The sequence below is a fragment of the Tympanuchus pallidicinctus genome, unplaced genomic scaffold (assembly GCF_026119805.1).
Source record: "Tympanuchus pallidicinctus isolate F22 unplaced genomic scaffold, pur_lepc_1.0 scaffold16, whole genome shotgun sequence".
NCBI lineage: Eukaryota > Metazoa > Chordata > Aves > Galliformes > Phasianidae > Tympanuchus > Tympanuchus pallidicinctus.
The window spans coordinates 26,919,860-26,931,368 of record NW_026294679.1 but is presented as its reverse complement, the minus strand read 5'-3'; the positions used below and the strand labels follow the sequence as shown (position 1 = coordinate 26,931,368).

The following is an 11,509-nucleotide window of genomic DNA, read 5'->3' as shown; positions in this document are numbered from 1 at the left end:
AGCTGCGGTCGTTCCGCCCCGTGGTGGTGTAGCATGGAGCCCGAAGCGGCCGGCGGTAGTTTTGCCCGTCGTCGTCCTCGGCGCTTTTAATGTCTGTATCTCGCTTATTCCGGACGGGACCCGTTTCCTCAGCCTACACGTGGGCTCGCGCAACTGATGGCAGGAGGAATTTTTAAGCGTGTAAGCGTGATGCTTGTGTGTAAATCTTGAGTTCGTTTCCTCCCTTGTCTCATCTACGCTCCCATCTGGAAGAGAATCTCTCCTTTCTTGGCAGCTAGAGCGATACCTGGAAGGAAGGAAGTGAACTTCCCTCGCTGCAGGGCACGTTTCCAGTTGTGCTTCCCTGCCTGAGGTTTGGGATTCCCGTGTGCTACGGGATGTGATACAGTCGTGCAGCAGGTGGTGTGGGGAGAAGTGCATGCTGACAAGGAGTGCAGAGAAAACCTAAGCCTGCTTTAACTGAGAAAATCAGTACTATTTGGTCTCTTTTTCTTTTCCCTTAGCAGCTCTCAAAAGCTTATTGGGAGGTTGTTTTTTTTTTGCTTGTTTGTTTTTGCCTGCAGTCAAAACATGAACATGGGATGAGAGCAGCAAAGCTGTTCTCCATATCCGTTGATGGTGGGAATTGTCCTGCAGAGCAAAAGACATTTAACAAGCTAAAATAATCACACAAGTGCTGTGTTTAAGAGGTATTGCCCTCTAGTATTACCTTCCTTAAATGCTGCAAGTAGCTCCTACTGTACTTTTGCTTTGTTATAGTGACAAAATAATTCCTTATTATCTAATAGATGTTAGGAGAAGCCAGTCAGTATTAGTGTTTATTTTCTTTTGAGTGCAGTGGACACAGTCCATTTTAGATTCTCTAACTACTATTTACAAACAAGTCAACTTTTTAAATCCCATCATTGTGTAAAAGACAGAATGCACTGTTTCTCTTATTTACAGTGATGCTGTTGTTGAGGATAATATAATTATTATAGAAAAGACAAGACTATATTGACTCTTGCAGCTGTCCTCTACTCAGAATAGAAGTTGTCCAGAGTATTACGTTGGATTCTTAGCCATGAATACAACAGTAATACTATAATCTGAGATTGGCATTGTAGGTCTGATCCTATATTCCTTGCACAAACAGCATTTCAGTGGATGGAGAAGAATTGAATGCAGAGTGCATTTAAATATACTTGCCCTATGCACGTTTATATAAATAAAATGGTAATCTGTGTTATGTTGCCAAGGTAAACTAGATTTCTTTGCTGTTTGCCTTCAAGTTTTTCCTCAGTTTTGTATCTGAACTCTTGTTTTAAATGGGAGCAGGAATCCTATGGAATGCTTAGAAATTCCAAAATCTGTACTCCTCTGTGCGTTTATGACTCAGTTGTAAGCAGGCTACTATTGCTTCACACAGAAAACTAAATGTCTTCAAACACAAAAGCAAATACAACTGTATCACACTGCTTGTGTCAAGCAGTACTGTAAGCTATTGCTGTGTCTAGAACACTAATCAAAATGAGATAAGCAATATCCAGTCAGAAGAAAGATGTTTTGTATCCTAAAGATAGCCAGACAATGCAGGGAGGGAGGAGAACTGTAGATATTCAGAATTGCCAAACTGATACTTGGCAAGTTTAAGTACAGGTCTGTCATGGCATTAATGCATTGAGCCTTCCAAGGAAGCTGAGCAGAACCTTTCCACAGTGAGAAAGCACTGTGTTTGGAGTGTGTAACACCTGAGTTGATTAGCCTGTGATTAAGCCAGCACAACTTGTGTACTGATGCAGTGCCACAAGAACAGACGAGGTGATGGGGGCTGTTACACTGGGCTTAGAGCACAACAGCCATCAGACTGATCCTAAAGCCATGCACATCCTAGGTTGTTTCTAAAGCATGCAACACAAAACTGTCAAAGAGGTCAAAGCTTGTCATTTCAGGTCCTGGTTTGGGGGGGGAAGGCCTAAGGTCCTGGTTGGTGGCTCATTGCCACAAGGAGCAACTCAGAAAGCTGGTGCTGCTATCTAAAACATTCAGGTTAAGTCTGAGATTTCCCACATGTTCATTTGAAGGAAAAGAAAGATTTTGGCCACCTTCCTATAGTTTGTGGACAAGGACTAGTTCAGCTGAGTCAGGAGCAGTGGTTCTAACTTGTGCTGGATACACAATGCAGCCCCCTAAAGCTATTGAGCGCACACGGGCTGACTGTGCTGGCCGTGCAGTCAGGCCTGAGGGATGTGTCACAAACACTTTGCTTCAACTGCGCAGCCAGTCAGTGCACTGCTGAGCCTGGGCTGTGCTGGAAGAGAACTTCTCTGTGCCTGTACAAAGCATGCTAGACTCATACCCTACAAACTGCATAGGATATGAGGCTGTACTTCTGCCCAGGGCTTCCCAAAGTGATGCAACGGCTTTGTTCTGTGCAGGTAATCTCAGCAAGTGCTGGGAACACACACTTCAAGGTAAACAAAAACTGGATGGTATGTGCGCTGCCTGTTTCTCAGAGGCAAAAATTCCCCTTGAGGGAGGGGAAAGCGGAGGATTTCTGTTGCTGAAACTGATGTATGTTGGAGGGGAGGAGCTGAGTAGCGGCCTCTCGCTTTTGCCATGAGGAGCGGGGAAGAAGGAAGTGCACAGTGAGAAGTTCTGTCTGCTGAAATCAACATCTGACAGAGACGCCTTGGGAAAGCTGCGTGGATTTTTAAAGACCAGCCCATCCTGCTTACACTTAGCAGCAACACTGTGTTTCAAAAACGCCAACCAGTGCAGAGAACCAATAAAAAAGAGTTCGTCAGTGCGCAGCCGTGCTTACACTTCAGTACCGCACGGACTGCCGGCTTCCCTAGGAGCGTGCTAGATCGGTGCTGGCCGCAGCGGGTGAGGGGTTTGCAGCGGATGGGGCAGAATTCTGACTGAAGTTATAGGGGATCTGAACGCGGGTTGTGGTGTCAGCCCACAGAGCTCCAGCCCCGCCATCAGCAAACAAACACGGACAGCCGCTCCGCGCTCGCGGCTGTTCCCACAGCAAGCAGTGCCGCACAGCTCTTGTTTTCTGCGCGCTGTTACACCAGCACAGTGAGCACGGGGACAGCCGAGTCCGGCTTTACATCTTCAGTTCCCGACCTTCTTTGAAAACTCTTATAACACAGTGACTAATTGATTTTAATCTGGGAGCGGTCACACAGGGCTTTAACTTTCTACAGAGTTACTTTTTATGGCATTAAAGCGGCCAGTGACCTTTCAGCAACGCGTATAGTTTAAACAAGCCGCAGCAGTGCGTTGCGGATCAGCGACCTTGGAGCCGGACGCGACGGATTTACGGCGTGGCGCCCCGAGGACCGGCCCTTCTCTCAGCACCGACAGCTCAGCGGCTCGGGCCGCCGCTCCTGGCGCAGGGCCGAGCGCCGAGCTCCTCCACGCCAGCTGGGGTCGCTGTGCCCCGGGACGGGCAGCTCGCGTCGGTCTTCCCTGGCGCTTTTCGGTCTCGCTTTGGCGCCGCTGCAGTGGAGCGTGCCGATTGGTCGCTTTGAATCATCTCGGCGCGACGCCATTGGTGGGACGTGGCGGCGGCGCGACGCGGCCGGTTCGAATGCGCGGCGCCCGCCCCCGCTCCCGGCCGAGGACTTCCCTGCAAGCGCGGAGCTGGGCGGCGGCGCCGGCGTCTCGGGTTCGCCGCGGTACCCGCCGCGGGAAGGTGACCGGGGGGCGCTGGGCGCTACGGAAGCGGCGGGCAGCCGGCTTTGGGCGGCCGCTTGTGAGTGCGGCCGCGCGACGCCCCGGGGTGCGGGGGGTGCGGGCGCTCAGGGCCGCCCGGTCGCTCCGTTGGGATGGGTGTGGCGGGTGCCGGCATCGCAGTCCTTCCGTTCGGGCTTCTAGCGGTGCGAGCGGGCCGCGGCACCCGCCGGTGGCGCGCTGGGAGCCGGGCCGTGGCGGCGGTAGGGGTCGGGCGGCGCCGCTCGGAGCCCTGCGTGGCGCAGCCGCTACCCGGGGCGGGACGGATTGCCGGGCCCCTGGCTGGGAGCTGTAACGGGGAGGGCCGCGCGCAGGCAGCGGGCGGTGCGGGCTGCCGTCCTCGTGCGCTGGCAGCCGTCGGTCTCGCGGGCCAAGGCGCGTTGCTGCTGACGCGTAACTAAGAAAGCTCCCGAGAGCGGTGTTCTCTGTGGCTTTCCTCGAGAGGCCATCTTTCCCTTCTGATTCGGCGCGCGTTTGTACTTGAGGATGGTTTTTTTTTTTAGCTGGATCCCCGAATAAACGCTTTTCCCCCTCGTTTTTTTGGAGAGGAGGGGTAAATATTTCACACTGAGTCTTTATGCAAGATTCCGAGGTCCTGGTGTAACTTCTGGGACTTGTCTGCATTCAGGGACCTCCTGTTGATTCCTGTTGACTGTGGCTTTTTGTTCCAGGCACGCTCACAGCTATGGAGGATTACACAAAGATAGAGAAGATTGGGGAAGGTGAGTAAGGTTGACGGGAGCCTTGCAAGGTTCTGCGGCTTGGGCTATCAGCTGTTGTTAGCTTTGTGACCCCCTGCTATCCAGAGAAGTACCGGCATTCTATGAAGTCTTCTCTCTGTGTAAATGCACTCAGGCTGTCTTTCTTCTGAAGGTGGCCCTGGGCAGCCTGGTCTAGTGTTAAATGTGCAGGTTGGTGGTCCTGCATGTGGCAGGGGGGTTGGAGATTCGTGATCCTTAAGGTCCCTTCTAACCCTCGCCATTCTGTGACAGTCTGTTTGAAGCAGCTGATCAGTGCTGGGAGGCATCTCCCTTCATACTGATGGTCAGCTGTGTACCATGTCTCTGCAAGGGTAAAAGCATTCTGAGTCAAGAAATCAGCTTTCCTGCTTGTTGGAACATATCTATTCCTTTGCAACTGCACCTGTTTACAAGTTGCCCCTGAAATTGCACTTTGGGTGTGCTTTTGTTTGGAGCCCCTGGTAGGGAGAAGTAGTGTGCAGGTGTTTTTACTGGGGTTATGTCCTGTTGCTGCACTTGTTACAGGAAGGGAAACACTGTGAACCTGTGTGCAGAAGTGAATTTTCATAGAATCATCAAATTGCTCAGGTTGGAAAAGGCCTTAAAGATTATTGAGTCCAACCCCATCCCAACCATACTACCCTAACTCTAACAACCCTCTGCTAAACCGTCCCTGTGCACCACATCCAAATGGTTTTTAAACACATTCAGGGGTTTGGTGACTCAACCACTTAACTGGGGAGCCTATGTTGGCTTTTATATATATATATGGCACTTACTATAAGGTACTGCATTGTAGAAGACTGGTGCCGATGTTTGTCACAACCACCTTTTCATTGGGTGCCCTTCCTTTATCAAATGTGGAAATTGGTGTCTTTCATAATGCTTTAGCCTTACGTATGCTTGGAAGATTTGCAGTGCATTACTCTGAGAAGCTCCAGATGAATTGCAGTGCACTGCTTGGTGCTTACAGTAGTGCTTCGTAACTGAAGCCTCATGCCTGCATCTTTCTTTTTGAAAGAAACCAGACAGAGCTTCGTGTGAGGAATTCATTCTTTAGGAAGTGAGAAGGAATACTGCTTGGTTGCTTTGGGGGTTCTATTTCTGTCAATGATGATAGTTCAAATAGTTATTTTTTTCTTTAATTCAAAATTTACCACTAGTTCCAGTTTTATTTTCTGCTGAGACCCATAGCACTATTAAGAATACTGTGTTGCAAGGATTCTTGCCTATATAGCAGTTCTCATTTGCAATGACTTATCTGCACCTGAAATTGGTATTTCCTATATGCGTTTCCCTGTTTGTTTGTTCAGGTACCTATGGTGTTGTGTATAAAGGGCGCCACAAAACCACAGGCCAAGTGGTTGCAATGAAGAAAATACGTCTAGAAAGTGAGGAGGAAGGTGTTCCAAGTACTGCTATCCGAGAAATTTCTTTATTAAAAGAGCTGCATCATCCCAATATAGTCTGGTATGCATACGCTGGTATTTAGCCATACTCTCTGAAGGGCACTAGGTCTCTTCAGATAAATTGTTTTCCCGCTGTTCTAGCAAGGAAGCAGTTATTCAATGTAGTTGCTGCAAAGCAGGCGTTACACTTTAGTCCCAAATCCTGGCAGCATGCTGGTTTTTAATTAAGACTGTCTTCTGCTGCACCTATTCTAAGAATTGAACAAAAGTATTGCTGTTAGTTATCTTCAGAACGGTTATTGAAGAAATGGTGGCATTTCAAGAAATGCTTCTTGAAAACTGTTTAAGTCAATCTCAGAACTTTTTTCATTCATCTGACTGGTGTTCTTGGTGTGGGCCTCTGTCACCAGGCACTTCCTTACTGTCCCATAGCAGAGCTGTAGGTGCTGCGCTATAATGCTATCAGCTGGCATTTCTGATCCATGCCTGAAACTTCCATCAGTGGCTGCCTGATGTGAAGAATTGGTTGTAGCTGTTGCCTTCCCTACAAAATACATATGTTTTAATGTAGCAAAATACCTTGGGTTTAATGTGGCCTGAAACTGGCCAAGCTTCGGCCAGGTGGTGCCCCAGTGAATGATGTGTGTATTTAGGAACCTTTATAATCTACTGAAGATGGAGGAGATGCTTAAAAACCTGTACAACTCCTGCTGCATCTAGTAGGTTCCTACTCTTCTAATGCAGAACCCTTAAACTCTTCCAGTAATTCTGCTATAGTAAGCCAGATTCAGCTGGAAGCTAGGCACTAATACCCACAGAACTCATTTTTTTTCCGCAGATGTCCCCTGCCTCATGCATGAGGAAATACAAGATTCAGAGGAAACATATGGGGTGTTTGTCTCACTTTGGCACTGTTTCATATATGCGCAGTTTTCCAAACAACAGTGCAACTTGCTAAGGCTGTTAATCTTTGAAGACTGAGAGAAAGCTTTGTAAGCCTTTCATATTAGGTACTTAGAAACACCAGCTTGTGTTCCTGTTGAGAGTGGAAACAAACCAGTACGTCTGTGCACTTTGCAGTGGGGCTGACTGTATGCTCAATTTTCAGTCTTCAGGATGTTCTTATGCAGGACGCAAGGCTATACCTCATTTTTGAATTCCTTTCCATGGATCTCAAGAAATACTTGGATACTATTCCATCTGGCCAATATTTGGATCGTTCACGTGTTAAGGTAATTAGGATAATTTCTTAATATAACTTAAGAAATTAAGGGAACTCTACAAAGCTATAAGCAAGACTTAACTCTTGCTCTTATCTTAACTCTTTGTATTTCTTTGAGGAAAAAAGGAAGGATTGAAGAGGCAACTGTGAATAATAGGATGCATTTTTCTTTAAAAGAAAGTTCTGCTCTCAAATGCAACTATGAAATTAACTGCCTTGAACTGAACTCAAACACCCAATTTTGTATGGGTTTCTGGTTGAACTCAATAATTGCAACGCTTAAGATCTAATTCTATTTACAGAGTTAATGTAAGGAAACAGCTTTACTTTGTAGAACCACTGACTTCAGTGAAGGTCGTGTTATTTCTCACCCTGTCCTATCTGCAGAGTTACCTGTATCAGATCCTGCAAGGTATCGTCTTCTGCCATTCAAGACGAGTTCTGCACAGAGACTTAAAACCTCAGAATCTTCTAATAGATGACAAAGGGGTGATTAAACTGGCAGATTTTGGACTGGCTCGAGCCTTTGGAATTCCAGTGCGGGTATACACTCATGAAGTGAGTTGAACATACTTTTGGTCATTTGGACGAGGCTTATTAGCTTCCTTGTACTAATTGTTAATGAAAAAGCTGGAAATCACACAGCTTTTGAAGTTGTCATAAACTAACAGTATTAAGGTTATATTTCAGCTTAGTTTTACTTGGTGCCTTTCCAACCCCCAGACCCTATTTTACTCTGAAGTGCTAATGTACCTTATGAAATGCCACTGTTGTTACCTTGACAGTGAGTTAGATAGGCCAGACCAGTTAGGTGCTAAAGATGTGCTTCCTGCTCTTTGTGAAGGAGTGCAGGCAACTGCTTTGCTTGCAGTAGAGACTACTGCAATAGGATTTTGTATACTTATTTTTAAGTGAAGTTTGATGCAAGTATTTTCACTGGAACTTGTAGATTCTAGTCTAAACAGGATATTATTCTTATTAAAAAAGCTGAAAGCTCTTAGTAATGAATGAGCCATTGTGGTTGCAGTCAATTAGAGGACCTAATTCTATAAATGTACCTTTAAAAAAAAAAAAATTCTTTGTTCAATAGGTAGTGACACTGTGGTACAGGTCTCCAGAGGTTCTGCTAGGATCTGCACGTTATTCCACTCCTGTAGATATATGGAGCATAGGTACCATATTTGCAGAGTTAGCAACTAAAAAGCCACTTTTCCATGGGGACTCAGAGATTGATCAGCTCTTCAGAATCTTCAGGTATGTCATGCTGAAACTCTCACTTGCTGTGAACTTAGTAAAATCATAAGTACATACAGTTTTCATACTAAACTGATCAAATATTTTGCTTATGCTTGCACAGAGCTTTAGGGACACCCAACAATGATGTGTGGCCTGACGTGGAATCCTTGCAAGACTATAAAAACACTTTCCCAAAATGGAAACCTGGCAGCCTGGGAACACATGTCCAAAACTTAGATGAGGATGGACTCGATCTGTTGTCTGTAAGTATTCTCCCCTAAACTGTGTGTTAAGAAGTGAGCAGGTAGTTTCAAGTACTCTCTAATTTCTACAAGCTTGTAACTGATACCTTCTTGGCACTGGCATTAATTGTGGTGTGTCTATATGACTATTCATGTAGTTGGAAATACTTTTATGTGGTGGCACGTGGACTAATAGTGACTGGCTCATTTTGGTTAGCTTTTGTGGGGTCTTAAATGAATACAGTGATGGAAACAACTGGCTTTATTGATTAGCTGTGAAACTGGAGGCTGTTTAGGTCAGCATGTAAGGTCTCTGTCAATTGCATTTTAATATCAAGTTAGAGGTTTAGGCTGTGGTTGAATGACTTTTAACTTCTGAATTTTGTGGCTAGGGTGAATTTACTTTAGCTTCGTGGCCAAGAAGTTAAAATACTATGGCCAAATCTTTTAGACAAGATCCTCACCAGACATCATTTAGCTCATGTGCTGCCACTGCAGATGAGTCTGCATTAATTCTTAGATGTGCTTACGTGCACTTTAAGAATGTACCTTGGTGGCTTTATCACTTGGCTTTGCTAAAGCTCCGTTTACACAGTCAGATTTGCATATAGCAGGGGATGTTCTATGCATCATGAGATAAGCTGGAACTTCAGAACCACCTTGTTACAAGGAGAACCCTGTGCAGCAATTATCATTGTAGCTGACTCCTGTTTTAAGTGGACATGAAGGAGAAGTTTTTTATTGTGCATAATAGAGTATATTACTCAAGGAGCTTAAAAAACTACAATGTTTCACTTCTTCTTTCTGAGAACAGAGCCACAGTTCAAGGCTGGCAAGATGTTAAAGTTTTTTTGGATAGCTCTCTGTAGCTCATAGCAGTATTTCACAGAAATAACCAACTCGCAGAGTAATTATCCTCAACTTGTGCACTGATAGCATCACTATCAAATCAGTTTGAAATAGAATTACTACTGATTAAAAGCTGAAAGCAATTGAACAGGCAAGTGAGTGTTTTGGATAGTCATTTAACTGGACTGCTAAGTACTGAACTGAGCTTAGTGGCTTTGTCATAGGGAAAAAACATGTTTTTGGATGCTACTAGTGCAGACAAAAAAATCATTAATCAAGTGACCTTAACAGTATACTAATCTTACAGCATATTGATTCACATAAAGTTTTGCCTTGAATTAAGACTAAAATTTTAGCTTTCTGTAGCTGCCTACTAATAATGGCATGATTGCATTTTGAGGCATCTGGAATCTGTTTAAATTTCCTGTAGTCCTGCTTTGGGCTGAAGTGATACAATTTTAAAGGCAACAAAAATGAATAGCTTTAACAAGAGCAATAGAGCAATAGCATAGATGTGGCAATGAAAGTGTTTGTACTTCTGTAGACTGTTGAAGATGGAAGCAATATGTAAAACAGCTGGTTTTAAAAAAGGGTAGTATACTTAACTGATTTTGAATTTGAGATGTATTTTGCTCTAGTAAAGATGAGTAAAATGGAAGACTGTTGACAGGGATTTCGCTAGCTTTAAAATGTTAGAATTTAGGATATTTTAGGATTATGCTAGATATGAAAACTTAGAATTGTCCCAAAGCTCTGTAACCTTGTAAGGCTTGGAAGGAGGACTGCAGGAGTTCCATCTGAATTGTCTACATGTGAGCATACAATTGCCTGGGGTAGCTTCATCCTTCTTTTTGGCCAGATTGCACAATATAAACTGTGGTTGTTTATTTTTTCTTAAATGGATAGCAAAGCAAGTATCTTGCCTCTCTCCTAGAAAGTTTTGAGGACTATTTTAGAGGGGAATGCATCCGTTGTATTTTCTCTCATCAACTTCATTATTGAGCTCTTCAGCTGTATAAAATTACTTTTTTGAAAAGAAATGCATGATTTAGAACTATTTTTTTCCAGATCCATCAGCTTTAGACATGCAGTATACTTCTTTCCTACCGAGGGTCCTATAGCTGAACAGTTGCTATATTTCAACTGTGAACAGCTGCACCAAACTGAAAATAAGCAGCTTCACAACAGTTTTTTCACTATCAGTGTAATAAGACAAGTACATGAACACTTATTCATGTAAGTATTATAGGCTTTAGTAGCCTAAGGTTTACCAGCTTCCCTTAATTGAGAAGTTGAGACATATTCATGCTTGATAATTGGTTCTGGATTCGGTTGATTGCACACGGTACCCTGATACAGGTGTGGGCTGTGGATAAATGGTTTTTCACTTTGGGATGTTAGACATTAATACCATTCTCACTTGTAGGAGAAAGTAGGAATGACTTCTATGAGACATCATGGAACATAGGGAAGAACTTATCACAGAATCACAGAATTGTAGGGGGTTGGAAGGGACCTCCAGAGATCGAGTCCAACTCCCCTGCCAAAGCAGGTCCTCTACACCAGGTTATTTCTAGTCATCTGATCGTTACTATGATTATATATTAATCTACTTAACATTGAGTACCCATTTCACGAGAGAGTAAATGTTTCCTTTCATTTTTCTTCCAGAAAATGTTAATTTATGATCCTGCAAAAAGGATTTCTGGCAAAATGGCCTTGAACCACCCGTACTTCGATGATTTGGACAAATCTACTCTTCCTGCTAATCTGATTAAGAAATTCTAAAACTTTGGACTAAATCAGAGTGAATTAATCACTATTACTTTTACTATTGTCTGTCTGTAACTTTGTCTGCCTACTTTAAAATTGTGGCTTTTTAGTTTGTTTTGGTTTATGTTACTTAAATGTAAATATTAATCGACTAATGTGGTGAACTTCCTATAAATAAAACTTTAAATCTAGTGGAGGACTGAACTCCTTTCCACACTCCTACAAAAGCACAGCCTTTCAGAATGGGCTGGTAAGTTGCTGCTCGTCTGCCAAAGCAGGTAACTAAAACTACTGAAGTCGCTTTTGATACGACTT

The 11,509-nt window shown here is 44.2% G+C and overlaps 2 protein-coding genes across 3 annotated transcripts in view; one reads left to right on the top strand and one right to left on the bottom strand.

The window, feature by feature from the left end:
• Positions 1–3,546: 3,546 nt before the first annotated feature.
• Positions 3,547–11,385, top strand: CDK1 (cyclin dependent kinase 1). 2 transcript variants are annotated; one of them, XM_052677780.1, is made up of 8 exons: positions 3,547–3,685; positions 4,395–4,445; positions 5,777–5,933; positions 6,981–7,104; positions 7,482–7,652; positions 8,185–8,348; positions 8,452–8,593; positions 11,093–11,385. In XM_052677780.1, the coding sequence occupies exons 2-8, from the start codon at positions 4,409–4,411 to the stop codon at positions 11,207–11,209; spliced, it is 912 nt and encodes a 303-aa protein (XP_052533740.1). In that variant the 5' UTR covers positions 3,547–3,685; positions 4,395–4,408; the 3' UTR covers positions 11,210–11,385. The 2 variants fall into 2 exon arrangements, with proteins under 2 accessions (XP_052533740.1, XP_052533741.1); XM_052677781.1 differs by lacking the exon at positions 3,547–3,685 and adding an exon at positions 3,723–3,745.
• The window catches only part of RHOBTB1 (Rho related BTB domain containing 1), a 77,153-nt gene continuing 71,523 nt past the window's right edge, over positions 5,880–11,509 (bottom strand). Inside the window, exon 14 of the transcript XR_008205254.1 lies at positions 5,880–6,123. The gene's annotated coding sequence lies outside the window, so the exon portion shown is untranslated. The remainder of the gene's footprint in view (positions 6,124–11,509) is intronic.